The sequence below is a fragment of the Felis catus genome, chromosome C2, assembly GCF_018350175.1.
Source record: "Felis catus isolate Fca126 chromosome C2, F.catus_Fca126_mat1.0, whole genome shotgun sequence".
Taxonomy (NCBI): domain Eukaryota; kingdom Metazoa; phylum Chordata; class Mammalia; order Carnivora; family Felidae; genus Felis; species Felis catus.
In genome coordinates, this window is record NC_058376.1 from 143,068,584 (window position 1) to 143,084,797 (window position 16,214).

General features: G+C 40.2%; 1 protein-coding gene across 17 annotated transcripts in view; it reads right to left on the reverse strand.

The window, feature by feature from the left end:
- The window catches only part of NEK10 (NIMA related kinase 10), a 230,936-nt gene that overhangs the window by 50,369 nt on the left and 164,353 nt on the right, over positions 1–16,214 (reverse strand). For 14 of the 17 annotated variants that reach the window (XM_019810798.3, XM_019810803.3, XM_019810797.3 and 11 more), the window contains 5 exons: positions 15,908–16,091; positions 15,714–15,800; positions 13,953–14,007; positions 3,243–3,280; positions 3,003–3,143 (listed from right to left, as the gene is read on the reverse strand). In XM_019810798.3, the coding sequence (XP_019666357.3) occupies positions 3,003–3,143; positions 3,243–3,280; positions 13,953–14,007; positions 15,714–15,800; positions 15,908–16,091 (505 nt within the window). Of the gene's footprint in view, positions 1–3,002; positions 3,144–3,242; positions 3,281–10,096; positions 10,261–13,952; positions 14,008–15,713; positions 15,801–15,907; positions 16,092–16,214 lie in introns of those variants that run through there. The other 3 variants (XM_019810799.3, XM_019810800.3, XM_011286268.4) reach the window with 2 other exon arrangements.

Sequence of the window (16,214 nt, forward strand, 5' to 3'; positions counted from 1 at the left end):
AGGAACCCTTTGCACTGCTGGTGGAAATGCAAACTGGTGCAGCCACTCTGGAAAACAGTATGGGGGTTCCTCAAAAACTAAAAATAAACTACCCTACGACCCAGCAATTTCACTATTAGGTATTTATTCAAAGGATACAGGTGTGCTGTTTCAAAGGGGCACATGCACCCCGATGTTCATAGCAATGCTATCGACAATAGCCAAGGTACGGAAAGAGCCCAAATGTCCATCTACAGATGAACAGATAAAGAAGATGTGGTGTCACACACACACACACACACACACACACACACACACACACACACACAATGGAGTATTACTCGACAATCAAGAAGAATGAAATCTTGCCATTTGCAACAACATGGGTGGAACTAGAGCATATTATGCTAAACGAATTTAGTCAGTCAGAGAAAGACAAGACCAGAGCTCTAACCCCTGAGCTATGGAGCCTCATCCTGAGAAAGACAAATATCATATGACTTCACTCATATGTAGAATTTAAGATACAAAACAGATGAACGTAAGGGAAGGGAAGCAAAAATAATATAAAAACAGGGAGGTGGACAAAACATAAGAGACTCTTAAATACAGAGAACAAACTGAGGGTTGATGGAGGGGTTGTGGGTGGGAGGATGGGCCAAATGGGCAAGGGACATTAAGGAAGACACTTGTTGGGATGAGCTCTGGGTGTTACATGTAGGGGATGAATCACTGGATTCTACTCCTGAAATCATTATTGCACTATATGCTAACTAACTTGGATGTAAATTAAGAAAACAACAACAAAAAAGGAGTACCAGATAGAAAAGATCATGTTATAATACAGTCACTTGGTACTCTAAAATCATAGTTCTCACCATTTTTTTCTTCCATAGCATATGGAAAATGATGTTTACATTCTAGACAGAGTCCTGGAAGCATACCAGGTTTTGACAAAATTCTTCCCGCCCTGACAACTTTTTCCAGAACATTTAGACAATACAGGCTGTGGCTGCTGGTTGTACATAATGTTCCTTTCATCCAAGCATGTTCCTTTCTATCCAAAAAAGCTAAATCAAACGTTAAGTGAAAATACATTAATACAATCTGCTTTGAAAAAATTAATCATCCACACATTTCAGTGTTTTGCCTATTCTGAGTAACGAATATTTAAGATATAACTTACAACTGCCCAGACCAATAGTGTCTCATGACACCGTGGTCTGAACTTATTTCCCTACTGTTGGAGAGCTCTATTTATGGCACCTTCTCTGGGGTGCCTGGGTGGCTCAGTCAGTTAAGGGGGCAACTCTTGATTTTGGCTCAGGTCATGATCTCCCGGTTTGTGGGATCGACGGTTTCTGCACTGACAGCACAGATCCTGCTTGGGATTCTCTGTCTCCCTCTCTCTCTATCCCTCCCCCACTCATTCTTTCTCTCTCTGTCTGTCTCTCTCTCTCAATATAAATAAAACAAACTTTAAAACAAAAACCAATCACCTTTTCATTCTCTGAGTTAGGCTAGAGACACAGAGAAAACAACTGGAATGGAGCATGACTTGCAGGTGAGGTGAGCTAAGTGGAGGGGGCTGGTACCAGTTGTTTGTGATCTGATAAAGCAAAAATAGTCCAAATTTACCCACAACGCTAAAAAGTATGACTTCTGATGTGTCTACAATATTAATAGAAACGTTGCCCTTTATGGGTGAACTTTTGTATTCACTGACAACACTGTAGTATATTGTTTTAAATAAGAAATATGTCAGTGAACTTTTAAAAACTGGATGGAACAACAGACTGTAAGTCTAAAAAATACAATATATTACATGTAAACTGCTATAATGTGATTAGTTTGTTTAAAGGTCAAGAGATCTGATCAATTTCATGGATATAAAATAAGCCTAAAACTGAGCCAATTCAACATGCCCTTTAGGAAAAGGAATTCCTATTATGAATCAGAACAGAATTGTGAATTGCTTACATAAATACGTGTTCTGCTCTTGCTATTATAAAATCAATCCACAACAATCATTTCAGCTTCACGATTATGTTACGTATGAACTTACCTTATGCCAGACAGCATGGTCAGCATGATAACTATGGACATCTTAATAACAAAACCACTTTTTTTTTTGCATCTATGCTGATGGTGTAAATGGCCCCAGACTGTCAATAACTCTTCCAAAGCAAATTTGATAAATGTGAAGACATGGACTAATGTTACCAAAAATCAATTCCCATCACTTATGTTCACCATAGGTGTTAACTCTACAAAAGAATGTGAGTTAAGGAAGCCAAAATGAAAACAGCATTAAGCAACAATTTCAAATTAACCAAAGTAGTAAATTAGAACTCAAGAGTCATACATGCATACATATGTTAAGAGCACAATTGCTATACTTTTTCCCTGAATTGTCCAGACTTAGCTAACAGTTTTACTACTACTGTTGTACTTTGGTCCTCTTTAATGGAAATTCAAAACATTAAGTGATACACTCACCCTCCCCCCCAAACCATTACTATAAACTTTTATGTTTTAAGAATCCATAATTTTTAAATTATTAACAAAAACAGGATACAGTATTGTTTTAATCAGATACAAATAGAAATAACTAAAAAGGACTATCTATGTCAGAATAAAGGAGCCAGACAAAGATAAATTTCACTCCTTTGTATCATATAGGCATAAAGCTTATAGAAACATGAATATAAAACAGTTACTATTTTTTGCTAGGAGGTATGCATTTTAAGCACAAATAGTTTAACTGGCTAACATCCCCACCAAAGCAGAAGTGTAAATTTTAGAAAAACAGCCTGTAATTATTTCAATCAAATAAGTGAACACAGAAAGCATTTTGATACTGTTAAATTGCCAAACTAATAATGGTGGACAAACAAACCAAATTCTCCTGCCGCTTGTATTAAAATTACCTCCCAAGCATCATTCAGACCCATTCAGTCCCAACTATAATTCTGTGTTCGCCCATCGTGTGCTTGACATCAACTTGATCTAATAAGTACTACCATGATCTCTGAGATTGCGAAGAATCACAGCGGGAAGGCTATGGGACTGCCACCCCGTCACTAACTCGGCCTCTAGCTCCTTAACGTGGGCCCTGAGCATGAGGGGTGGTACTTTCAGAAGCAGGTCAAGAGGCAGCAAAGCTGAAGAAATAAAAGGGGGAAAGATATGAAACTGTAACATAAATCATACTGAATATCAGGGAGGCATGTGTGATTTTGTTACTGCCAACACGAAATTACCTGGTCTTGGTCTGGATCCTATTCCACCAGTGAAGTCCCTGAAAACAGAATTAGGGGCCGTTACGAGGACTCATTCAACTTGGATTTGACTAACATTGACTGAAAGCCTATACCCCACTGTGCTTTACATTGTAAAAATTGAAAGAAGATTATTTTCCCTCAAGATGTTCTTGAGAGCTTAACAAACAGAAGACTAAGCCCATGCAAGCCCACAGCAGACCTGACATTTTACTGGCACATGGAAAAACCCTATCTCATCACAGTGGTTTAGAAACTCTCAGAATGATTAAGCTGGGGAGGGGCAGAGAGAGAGAAGGTCACAGAATCCAAAGCAGATTCCAGGCTCTGAGCTGTCAGCACAGGGCCCGATGAGGGGCTCAAACTTGTGAACTGCAAGATCATGACCTGAGCCGAAGCCGGCCGCTTAACCGACTGTGTCAACCAGGTGCCCCGGGATTTAAATACAAATAAACATGGTTAATAAATCTCTTACACCGACACTTTCATTTTAAGCATAGAATTCTTGATACATAAATGCAACACATACCTTAAGTTACGAAGCAAAACAAAACTGGCACTCATTTACCCACTGACCAGCTGACGTACTAGATTAATGGCAAAATCTTTGCATTTGATGGCAAGTTCCTTCCCTTCCTTTCCCGCTCCTAACTCCCCACCATACCAGCACTCTCCTGATCCCATTATTTTCTCTGTCCCTTTCCCAGCCCACGTTTTCAGAACCTGGAAAAGTCAGTGAAACTTGCCAGACTTGTACAGTTAATACACATCGCCTAGTTGTGGGAGAAGCGGCATGTTTAAAGAAAGAAAATGGGTAGCCCCCGCCCTCAGAAAGAGGGGCATAATCTCAGCAGTGTCCAAAATGGGCAGGATGCCTCCCGGCTGAGGAGCAGACCATCTGTTTCAGCACCTCATACCCTCACATCCATGACATACTTGCTCTATCACAGCAAGTGCCAATGAATAACCCTGCCCCTTAGCCTTCCGGGTGGGTCTAGCACAGCCCAACAGAAATATAATGCAAACCACAGACATAAGTCTAAATCTTCTGGTAGCCACATTTTTAAAAAGTAGAAATAAGTGACATTAATTTTCAGAACATATTTTGTTTAACCTTTATCTTTAAAATATTCTCATTTCAGCATGCACTAAATACAAAACTCATGAGATACTCGACATTCAGTTTTGTATTTAAATCAATATTAAAATGAAATTAAAAATTTCGTTCCTCTGTCACACCAGCTACATTTCAGCTGCTCAAGGGTCACACGTGGCCAGTGGCCTCCATATTCAACAGTGCATTCCAGAGTCACTGTCTTCACAGAAATTACGACTGAGGCTAACAGTCATGCCACATAGCTGCAAAGCCTGTGATACCTCTTGGACTATCCTAAATGGTGAATTAAAATGTAATTTGCAAGGGGCACCTGGGTGGCCCAGTCAGGTAAGCATCCGACTTCGGCTCAGGTCATGATCTCATGGCTCGTGAGTTCGAGCCCTGCGTTGGGGGCTCAGAGCCTGAAGCCTGCTTCAGATTTTGTGTCTCCCTGTCTCTGCCCCTCCCAGCTCATGCTGTCTCTCTCTCTCTCTCTTAAAAATGAATATTTTTTTAAAAATTAGAAAAAATGTAACGTGCAAAAATCTTTTATTCCTAAGGTTACAGGTACTTTTGATAGATCATAACCACTCACAGGTCGAGTTAACTAGATGAATCTTCCAGGTGTCCTGAAGAATCCAAAATTCCAAACATTTTTATATGTTAAAAAAATGGGCTAGTGATATATGTGAAATAGACTATCCTGACAATGCTGAGTTGCTGCCAACTTTGCTACTCCTTAATGTAATTCTAAATTCTTCTTTAGGGGATCTAAATGAACTTTAGGGGATCTTTAAAAATAAACATCACACATTCATTCAACAAATATTGATGAAGTGCCCACTACGTGTAGAAACTGTGCCAGACATTAGAGACGGGATGGTGAAAAGAAACAATCCTTAGCCTTGGAACTTACAAGATTACATAGGTATAGCAGAAAAACTGTTAATTTCTCTGCAAATCATATCATGGATCACAAGAAAGCATACTCATCTGAAATTGCCAAATAGAACAGACTAATTGTAGCCAGAAGGGACAACATTTAACTACACAATCGTTAGGTCCAGATGGACAAAAGATTGAAATTATGCAAAGCCTGAGGGAAGTCTGCCTCTAGGACTGGATTGAATGTTTATGCGCAATAGAACATTATGGCTGCAGATGATGGTTTCCCATGAGAGTGTAAGCTGGAAAACAGGCAGAGATGACTTAACACAAAGAGAACAGTCTAGAAATGTTTTCTGGTGAAAAGGCTTAATATAATGAAGCTTGTGTCCTCTGAAACTTTTAAAATGGGCATTGACTAATAGAACTTCAGGCTGATTAAAACAGAATTGCAGAGAAACGGAAGGTTTCAAAGGATTCCAAAAGGTCATGCCTCCAGCTCTCTTCAGATCCGGGGTGACTTCATCCAGAATTTATAACCTAAAGCAGAAATTGAAGCACTGCATCTGAGTGTTAGCCTACAACTTCCACCCCAAACCAATAACAGGTAAGGTGGAGATTGAAGGTTTAGCTTTGTAATTTTTTAAATCAACTTTCCGCTGAATGAATTCAAGTTCAGAGTAAATTACTGGGATACTTATTGTGTTTAGAGGAGTCCTGGCCGTAAAGAGATGGAGTTCTAGAATTTTATACCTTGTAAAACTGTTTCAAATACTTCTGAACCAAGGAAATATTTTCACACGCATAGGAGGCACATTACATAACTTAATTCAGTGGTGAAAAGTAGTCCATACTATTTGATGTGGGTAAAAAGAAGAAATATTTAACCTTCTGAAATGAGAAGGTTGACTTACAGTACTAAGATAACGCTGTGTGAAGCTACTGCAATCATACCATCTGAACTAACTAGGATTTTACCACTTAGAAGTCTCTTTCTGGTAGTGACATTCATAAACATGTCCTGTGTGAAAACACGGCATTATGCAGGATTGAGTTCTCCTGTTCAATATGGGCTTTTTTTTCACTTATCTATAATGTTAACAGAGGTGGTGTCACTACAGGAAAGGAGAATAGTGCCCCTGTGGCTCTCCATTCCTACTCCAATAACAGCCAGAAACAAACAAGCAATTAGCCAGAAAAGTTTAGAACTGACACAGAAAAGAAATAAAGTGGTCTTACTGATCATTGTTTCTGTGAGGCTGCTTGATTGTGACATTGGCAGATAGGCTAGGTTGATTCTGGCCAGTAGTGATCAAGTATTCAATTTAAGTAAAACAAGATATGGATTATGAAAAGGGCGAGTAGAGAACACCTACAAGTCAAAATAAGCAAGGCTTCTGCTAAAAGGAGGCAAAACCCATAGGTCCTGAGGTTCTACAAGAGTCTTTCTGGTCACATATATGATGCTGGATAGTCTCAAATGTCCACAACCATCTTTTATGTGACTCAAAGACTAACGCCAGGTGCACATCCTTGAGTACAAATTATGCATATCCTGATTTATCAAAGAAGTTGTGAACCAAAGGCATCTCCAAGACCGCAAACATCCAATATCTCAAACCAACCTGCCAACTACACCCTGTTGCCTTGGCAACAGGATGCAAGCAGGCATGGAGAAATCTTGTTGCCTGAGCAACAGAATCTTTAAGAAAAAAATAAAATGGGGACTTATGCTGTGACTATGGCAAAGGCTTGTAGGTTCAAGTCAATAGGTGGGATTTTAGTCCTATTCCAAAGAGAGATATAGAATTTATGCTAAGATAACAGTCATTCATCAATCAATTAACACGTATTTGGGGGCTGGCACCTATGCACAATACACTGCCACCTGGGAAATGCAAAGATGGACCCGGCATTGTCTGGTATGTGCCAGTGTACAATAATAAATATTAATTGAATGAATGAACGAATGTTCTTAAGAAAATCATAATACAATGACCAAAGCTTACTTTGTAGTCAGTGTATATAGTAGTTAGAGAAGTTGAAGGCCCTGTGTGCATTATCAAATTCCACTATACAAGATAATTTATAAATTGAAATAAAAGTTAGAATGCAGTGGATTCTATCTATCTATCTATCTATCTATCTATCTATCTATCTATCTATCTATGTACTGAGACTATAAAATCCAGATAGAAACTGGTAAAAGTCATGCCCATTCTTAATTCCTTCCTAACAAGTAGTAATGGAGGCAGGAATCACTGAAAATGATTAAAATTAGAAATTTCAAGAAAAAGTCCTAATTATTGAATTTGTGTTTTTCTTGACACAGACAGTAATTAATCCAGCTTTTGACTAACTATCAATGTTCGCAAAACATCAAACAATAAGGATAATTACTTAATATGATTATTTCAAAACAGGTAATGTTTTGTGACAGATGACTATAAAGAGTGAATTGCGCTCTTTTACTCTGTGCAATTTCAGAGATGTCCACATCAAAATAAAAGATGATTTCCACAAACACTATCATGCACTTCAACATTTCTCAATATATGTGTGCTGTTCAAATCTCTAAAACTGGGGACTTAAAAATGGTACAACCACTCTGGAAAACAGTTGGGCAGGCTTCTTTAGAAAGTTAAGCACCACCTACCATACGTTCCAGTCATTTCATTTCTAGATATTTACCCAAGATTTTTAAGAGTATGTATCCATATAAAGACACAAATGTTCATCACAGCTTTATCTGTAGCAGCCAAGTACTGGGACTCAAATGTCCAGTAACAGATGAATAGAAAACAAACCATGATATATCCATACAATGGGCTACTACTTAACAATAAAAAAGAATGAACTATTGATAGACTATGAAAACAATATGGACAGATCTCCAAATAATTATGCTGCCTAAAAGAAGCCAGACAAATAAGAGTATGTACTATATAACTCCATTTATATGAAAGTCTAAAATGCTAACTAATCTAGAGTGCAACAAGCAGCTCAATGGTTGCCTAGGGTGGGGAGTGAGGAGAAGTGAGGGTACAAACAGACATGACGACACTTTTACATGGATATGTTCTCTATCTTAATTGTTATTTCACAGGGATATGCATATTCAAAACTTACCAAATTGCACATTTTAAACATGTGCAGCTTATTTTGTGTGAATTATATCTCACTGAAGCTCTTAAAACAAAATAACTTTTCACAGTCTCATTCAAGAAAAGTTATTCAAATAGACCATCACATGACCTGTACATGTGTTAAAAGCAATATATAAAAAATATTCCATTAAGTTCACTTTTGTCTGCCTTCTGTTACTTATGAGACGGAAGCTAAATGTAAGTCAGTTCTAGTTATCTCATGGTTCGACATCTTCAAGAGAGCTAACTGGTTAGCCCTCAGTAGAGTATGAGTTTATCACAACCTAAGCAGCTATTTGGTGACACTCAGATTGATAAGCATTTATAGGAGTGTCCCAAGTGACACTCCTGTTCATGACTCTCCAATAACATGCAAAGAATGAAGATGTAAAATCAAATGTCTATTCTAGTAAGTCAAAAGCCTAAAAGCAAATTGTACTCAGTGAATATACATATAGTGTGAAGGACCTGTTCATCATTAGGAAATGTGGGTCATCTAGAAGCTCCCCATAGTCTACCTGTATAATGTCAAAAATGCTATACTGACATCTCCAGATTTTCTTGGGGTGGGGAGGGGTAGGAGAGCCCTGGGAATGGCTGCTGCCTGGATGGCATCCTACTGAGGGAGATTTCATGTCTGGAGATCTGAGAATGGAGATTTGGAGATTCACTTTCTCTTCATGAATGCTACAGTTCCAGAACTGAGGAATGGGGCTCTCTCCCCTGATATGGAACCTCAGCTTTGACTTTGGCTTCTAGGACTTTCGGTGATTTGGGGATGGGGGAGGAGATACGGGGAGGAATAGGTCAAGAAAAGGAGCCCACAGGAATTATTTGCTGGCTTCATGTCACTTCTGCTCAGTAGTTCATAGAACAAGTATATACTTCTAAGAGTTGAGAACTCATTCTCTCTTGGTCTTGCTATTAGAGTCTGGAAAAAATTTCGTAACTTGATGATGACTTGGCTCACCAGGATGCCTTCCAGTTCTAATATGATGTTTCCTCTCACCAGCCCTGACACCAGTATTTCTCTGAGGAGGCAGAAGCTGTCCCTCTAGTTCCATTTGCCTAGCTCCATTTGAAAGTCTATGGCAAATTATTAGGGAGGTACATTGGTCCTTCAACAGGCAATTGGCTTAAATCTGGTCCCTGATATCTGGGGTGATAGAATCTCAGAATTTATGCTCAAGTTTTCTCTCTGAGCTATTTAGCCAGGACCAAGTTTGAATTCTAAACTCTGTGGCTTTTTCTCAATGGTACCAATTCTGTTGTTTTAAGAGCCAATAAGGATCCCCAAGGGGGAGAGCTGCCCAAGGTCTCACTGTAACTGATCTACTGTTTCATATGTGACACAGAATACCCAAAAATCTCTGCAGGCTTGATTTTCTACTTATTTTTCTTCTACTTTATAGCTCTGCTATCTTCTTTTAGATTCTAACTTCTCATTTAGTAACTAAATATTTTCTATTATGTAGCGTTGCTATTTTCTTTTAGATTCTAACTTCTCATTTAGCTTCTAAATATTTTCTATTATGTAATTTGGCTATCTTCTTTTAGATTCTAACTTCTCATTTAGCTTCTAAATATTTTGCAGAATGGTTTCACATTTCACTTCAGTAAACCAAGAAACCCAGAAAAATCCTAAACAAATGAGATGGCAAATAACTTTACCTTTAATGTCTTTTAATTTAAAGAATTAGAAATACATTTTCAAATTGTCTCCTTTTAATTCAGAGAAGGCCTGGGGGTTACTTGCAAGGACGTCAAAAGTCATTAACTGTCTCTCCTCTTAGTTGGCATGAATCACAGGCTGTCTTTTGTCATTCATCTTCTTCTGAAGTCTGTCCTTGTCTCCCTGTTACACTCAGAGTTCCTTGAGGGAAGACAGCTCGTCTTAAACCGACCTGTGTTCCTGATGGCATGTTACACTGCACCACACACAGCACAGCTTTCAAATGTTACTTTAGCTCACGTCCTATTCACCTATGCACCTTCTGATGCATCAGCCTCAACATCTGCGCCATTTTCCATTTTCCACCTGTTGGCTTGGTCATTAACCTCAAGTTAAAAGGGTTAATGTAATTACACTCTGTAATATCCCTTTTTCGATGAGCTTCAGATTGAACGTCTCCTTTCTGTTGGTTCTAGTTTAGCCAATTCACTATAAAATCTTCAGATAATGACTAGTTTTAAAAGCCAGTTGAAGGGGCGCCTGGGTGGCGCAGTCGGTTAAGCGTCCAACTTCAGCCAGGTCACGATCTCGCGGTCGGTGAGTTCGAGCCCCGCGTCAGGCTCTGGGCTGATGGCTCAGAGCCTGGAGCCTGTTTCCGATTCTGTGTCTCCCTCTCTCTCTGCCCCTCCCCTGTTCATGCTCTGTCTCTCTCTGTCCCAAAAATAAATAAACGTTGAAAAAAAAAATTAAAAAAAAAAATAAAAGCCAGTTCAAGCTCTAAAATATATAGAACCTATGTTTCTTTTGTTTTTGAAGGTTTGGACTTAACTGGGCTCTTTCAAATAAGACAATTTTCCATGAATCCTTTTAGAAAAAAAGACCAGAATTATTTAACAACTTCAAGATGCCTAAATTCATCTGATTGGCAATTCCCATTTTAATATAAAATTCTTTTAATTGGGGAGTTAGACCCATATGTCATGAGGCATTTTTGTACTAAAATACTTGTTTTGCATGTATTTTATACATTTAAGCACATTTATATCATTGAATAAAGTATCCAATAATAGGAGGGAAAAAAAAAGCCTTTTAGGGATGTTCTTAAAAACATAAATAGTCACAAACCCGGTAATGGCTAGATTCCAGAGCGCGCTTGCTAGTTATGTTGTGGGAGAACTCGTTGGACATTTCCCTATGCAAATCAAATACTGTTCCAAGCAGTTGGCTAGATTTCCAGATCAGCTCACAAAAGTCTACTGAACTGGTGATGTGGCTAAGGTAGAAGCCCTGATACCGGAGTTGAGGAGGACATCCTACTCTGTGGTAGCATCAGACCCCCAGCTCTGCAGCCACATCTTCCAACCCTGTCCCCTCTCTTGCTGGGCCAACAAGCAAGAGCTCCCATGGCTCCAGGCTCCTGTGTGTGGCTTCCTTGTCTGTGGAAAGTGGGAGCAGAGGTGGTGGCTTAGGGACAAGAAGCCAGAAGGAAGGCAATTGGAGGGAACTGCAAGCCCAGCAAATTCCTTGGGCGATCCTCTATTTCAAGTCCCAAGTCCTCTAAATCCCCCATTCTGGTTCTCCTGGGGTTCGGGACTGTTTCTCTTTCCCCTGCCCTCTCCTTTACGTCTGACCATCACTTCTCGGCACATCGGCCCACTAAAAAAATGTGTAGGATTCCCTCAATGGCCCTTCCGGTGTTTTATGCACTCTGATAAGTTTTCCTTGGGTTTTTGTCACTAGCAAAACTAGAAATGAATTAGGAAATTAAAAGGCTTCGTGCTAACCCTTCCTGAGCCTTACTTGGAAAAAAAATAAGTAATTAGTGATGCTGTATCTTTGACTAAATAAAAAGTAGTTTTCTACACGAGCCCTCCTTTGCCCCCTAACTGAACCCTTCAGGATTTTGCAAGGCAGCTTCTTCATTCTGAAATTCATCTTCCCAGTGGACAGTAGTTCCATTCTGGCTGCCCAGTACCCACTGTGCTCCCTGCAGCAAGGACCTCCTGATGGAGCTGAGGTCCTCCTCAGCTCTCCCGGCAGCGGTAAATAGGATTCTGATTCAATCCAGGCCAACTGACTCTCTCTAGTAAGACACTGAGTCCTGAGAAAGGTGACACATGGGTGCCAAAAGCAAACTGGGAGATCCTTTATCCCAGCATCAGGGCCTTTCTGATTCTGCCAGCAGTGCCTCCTCCACAGACTTCAGGGGCTCATCTGGCTCTTATTCCTTCCTAAGTTTAGAACCTCTGGGTTTCTAATTACATGAGCACTGCCCTCCCCACCCCCCGCCATAAAGCCTTTTAATGAACCTCTGTTGCATGAGTCAACAAAAGTCAGGTTCATTTGCTGGCATCCAGAAAGCCCAGCTGAGAAAGCACACCATAGCCTTACCCTTTTGCCACATTGCATGCAGCCACGTCCCTAGCCAGGGTCACCCACAGTGCCACAGACCACTGACTGGAATCACCACCTACGCACTTATGCACAGGTAGCCTCAACTGGTGTCTCTGACTCAGAGCTGTCTGGCAGTCCTTCTGCCTGTCTCCACTCAGTTGTCTGCCCATCTTTATATTGGTTCTTCCCAGGTGACCACTCCTCAAATCTAGACCATCTTCACAGCAGTGACCTTGAAAATCATCTAGTAGACAGAAACCACCAAGTATAATCTTCTCTGCTTTTCTAGCTTAATTTTGTCTTTGCCCCCTTTTCTTCAGACACAGAGAAAGAGCTGTCCTTCATCTTTCCCGGACCCACTCTCTAGGCTCAAGCTACTCTGTGCCTGTGTCTTATCAATTCCTTTTCTCTCTTTATCTCTCCTTTCCACTGGCTGCCTCTCCTTAGTACCAGTCACCCTGAAGTCATCCTGATTCTAAAAAGGCCCCTTTTCACCAAAAGTCCCCTACCAGCTAACTACCTCGCTCACTCTTAGCTTTCTTCCCCCCATCACTGCCTCTGTAACTTCTAAACGCACCACAATCCCACTGCTGCCAACCTCACTCAATGCTATGGAAACTGCCCTCATGACAGTCACCAGGGACTTCACTAGGCCAAACCTAATGGTTTCGTTTTAGTTTTAGCCCAAAAGATAACTCTTGCAGAAACTGTTGATTATCCCCAAATAAGTTTCTTTTTCCCTTTGTTTTAAAGGGAAAAACATATTCATCCCCCAAACATATTCATCCCTCCCATAGGAGATGTGCTCCTATGATTACATTCTGGCCAATGGTATGTGAACAGAAGGGATGAGCACAATGTCGGGTCCTGTCCTTTCCACTTCCTGCTGGCTGGGGTGTGGATGTGATGTGGTCCACATTTGCCACATTCGCCATGAGGATGAGCCATATAGCCCACCTGAGGAGGTGGAAAAACAAGATATAAGGAGCCAGGGCTCCAGAGGAGCCCATAAAGCACAACCACCTGCTTTCCTGGTCCACCCCTGAGCTCCGAGAGGCTAACTGCTTAGCTGAAGGTCACAAAGCTAGAATTAAACCCTGACCCAAGCTTAGTACTCTTTTCCTAATGTTTATTTATTTATTTTGAGAGAGAGAGAGCGAGTGAGGGAGAGAGCGGGGGAGGGGCAGAGAGCAAGGGAGACAGAGGATCTGACGTGGGCCCTGCACTGACAGCAGAATCCGATGTGGGGCTCGAACTCAAGAACAGTGAGATCATGACCTGAGCTGAAGTTGGACGCTCAACCAACTGAGCCACATGGGCACCCCTAAGCTTAGTACTCTTTATGGTAGGCTGCTTGGTAAACCGTAATCACTGCTGGGAGGGTGGGCTCTCCACAGCCTCTAGTACCACATGTCCATGGCGATTTCTAGCCATCAGGTTTCACTTTAGCCACCAATAACTCAGCTCTGCAGAGTTCTGGGAGCTCAATGTGTACGTACCTTGTTTGGGATTGTCTTTCTCCTCCCGAGGCACTAAAACTTCTCTTTAAAATGCCTGGAACAAGAACATAAAAATATCTTTATATTTTCCCTCTACAAACCTTTTATTTATTTACCTATTTATTAATTAAAAAAAATGCTCCATCCTATAATATGAGCAATTTTACATACTCGTAAGATGGTCATCATTTATAAAAGCATCAGCTGAAATATAATGTTTCAAATTACTGTTTACTTAATGGGATTGTGCAAGGTCCTTTTTCCAAAGAAAAGGTACTAAAAAGACAACTCTGTTACTAATAGCTAATAAAGGAAAATAAAATATCCATGTCATAATTATCCTAAAGCCCTTGCCAAGACAGCTACAAATTGTCACATGCAAGTTTAAATGTTCAACTTTTCCTCCTTGCTTCCCCACTGACCACTGTTGCTACCCAGAATATAAAAAACTGAATTCATCTCCAAACAGCCAGTAATTAACTTCTTCTAGAATTTGCTACATATGAATGAATATTTTTCCTGTATAACATTCATGTTTTCCCAATCACATTATCAGGATATTATATCTAGCAGGCAGGAATTTGCAGGGAAAAATCAACGTTGGAAACTGAGATCGTTCCAGAAAATCTGGAACACGTAGTCACTATTTTGATGGACAATTAAATTCGGAAAGAAACAAAAAAAAAAAATGAAGCTCAATCCTTAGGGTTTAACTTTGATCCTTAGGGAGATTATTTTAAATCTTCTTTTGAGATTTTCATAGTATACTCCTTAATGAGAGAAATTTATTTGTACTAACTTTATTTCAAAATATTTCTATCCTGGAATGCCTGGGTGGCTCAGTCGGTTGAGAGTCTGACTTCAGCTCAGGTCATCATCTCACAGTTCACGAGTTCGAGTCTTGCGTTAGGCTTTGTGTTGACAGCTCAGAGCCTGGAGACTGCTTCAGATTCTGTCTCCCTTTCTCTCTGCCCCTCCCCTGCTCACACTTTGTGTGTCTCTCTCTCAAAAATAAATAAACATTAAAAAAATTCAAAATATTTCTATCCTAACTAATATGCCTTCAACTTACACTTTTAAAAGAATTATTCTTTCCTCTCCATATTCTATTTTAACTTCTCCTTTCTTTCAGTTTCAGATTTGTTGAATGGATTGAATCCTATCTTTCCTTACAAATTTTATCCAAATATATCTTTTCTTTTCTTTTCCATACCCCATACCCCAGACTATTTACTTTACTGTTTTAAAGTAAGAGGCAAAATTAACATATGGACTGAATTTATATAACATATTTTTCATAGTACTAAACAATTAAAATATTTATTCTACTTTAGTGTTTGAAATTATAATCTATCCCTTACATAACATAAATAAAATCATACAAAACTTAGTCTACTCCAAGACTAACTTCTTCTCCAGGTCTCTAACCCTTAGAGAACAGATTCACAAGAGGTCACTTCCATTATTCCTGTGGTTATTTAGTGTTTCTCCAAATTAGTTATCTCCACTCCGCAGTTACAAGCTGTATTTGCCGGTCGAAATAATAAAACTAACTATTCGTTTGACAGCTAAGGCAACAGCAGACCACAGTGCCGATTGGCCTCTGGGCCTGCCAGAAGGCTAGACAAACCTGTCCTAATTAGCACTGCACCTAGAATATAAACCGCTGCGTTACACATATGATGGCGGTCACCCGACTCCCAAGCGTGATTCCCAAACCGCGACCTACCGGCACCCCTCAAGCCGGCAAAGAAAACTTACTGAATGTAGATTCTTTCACAGGGCTCGAACTGGAGCTGCTGGAGTTGTCCGAAATGTCCAATTCCTCATCTAGCTCTGAGTACATGTCTGCACATGAACAGAAGAGTAACAGAACAAAGAAAGAGAGCAAATGAGCCTTGAAACAGACAACATTGAAGAGCGCATTCACGTGGCCACCACTTCACTAGAAATACCTTTGTCAATATTTTCCAAGTTGAAGGTCTCCTCGGACAGGATTTCATCACAGGCCCTGTCTTCATCCTTACCGCAGGGGGCCTGGAAGCCCTCGGGGGGCAGGTCTGCGCTTTCTGAAAGTTCGCTCTTCAGGCTGGTGCCTCCACTGCTACTGCTACTCAAGCTTGCCTTCTCAAAGGTGTCCTGCGAGGGAAATTCAACGCACAGCTGTCTTTTCTTCCTTCCTCCGCTAGGACCCAATGCTTATTAGAACATACATTAAAATGCGTGCTGAGCATATATATTTGTGCTAACGTACCACCGGTT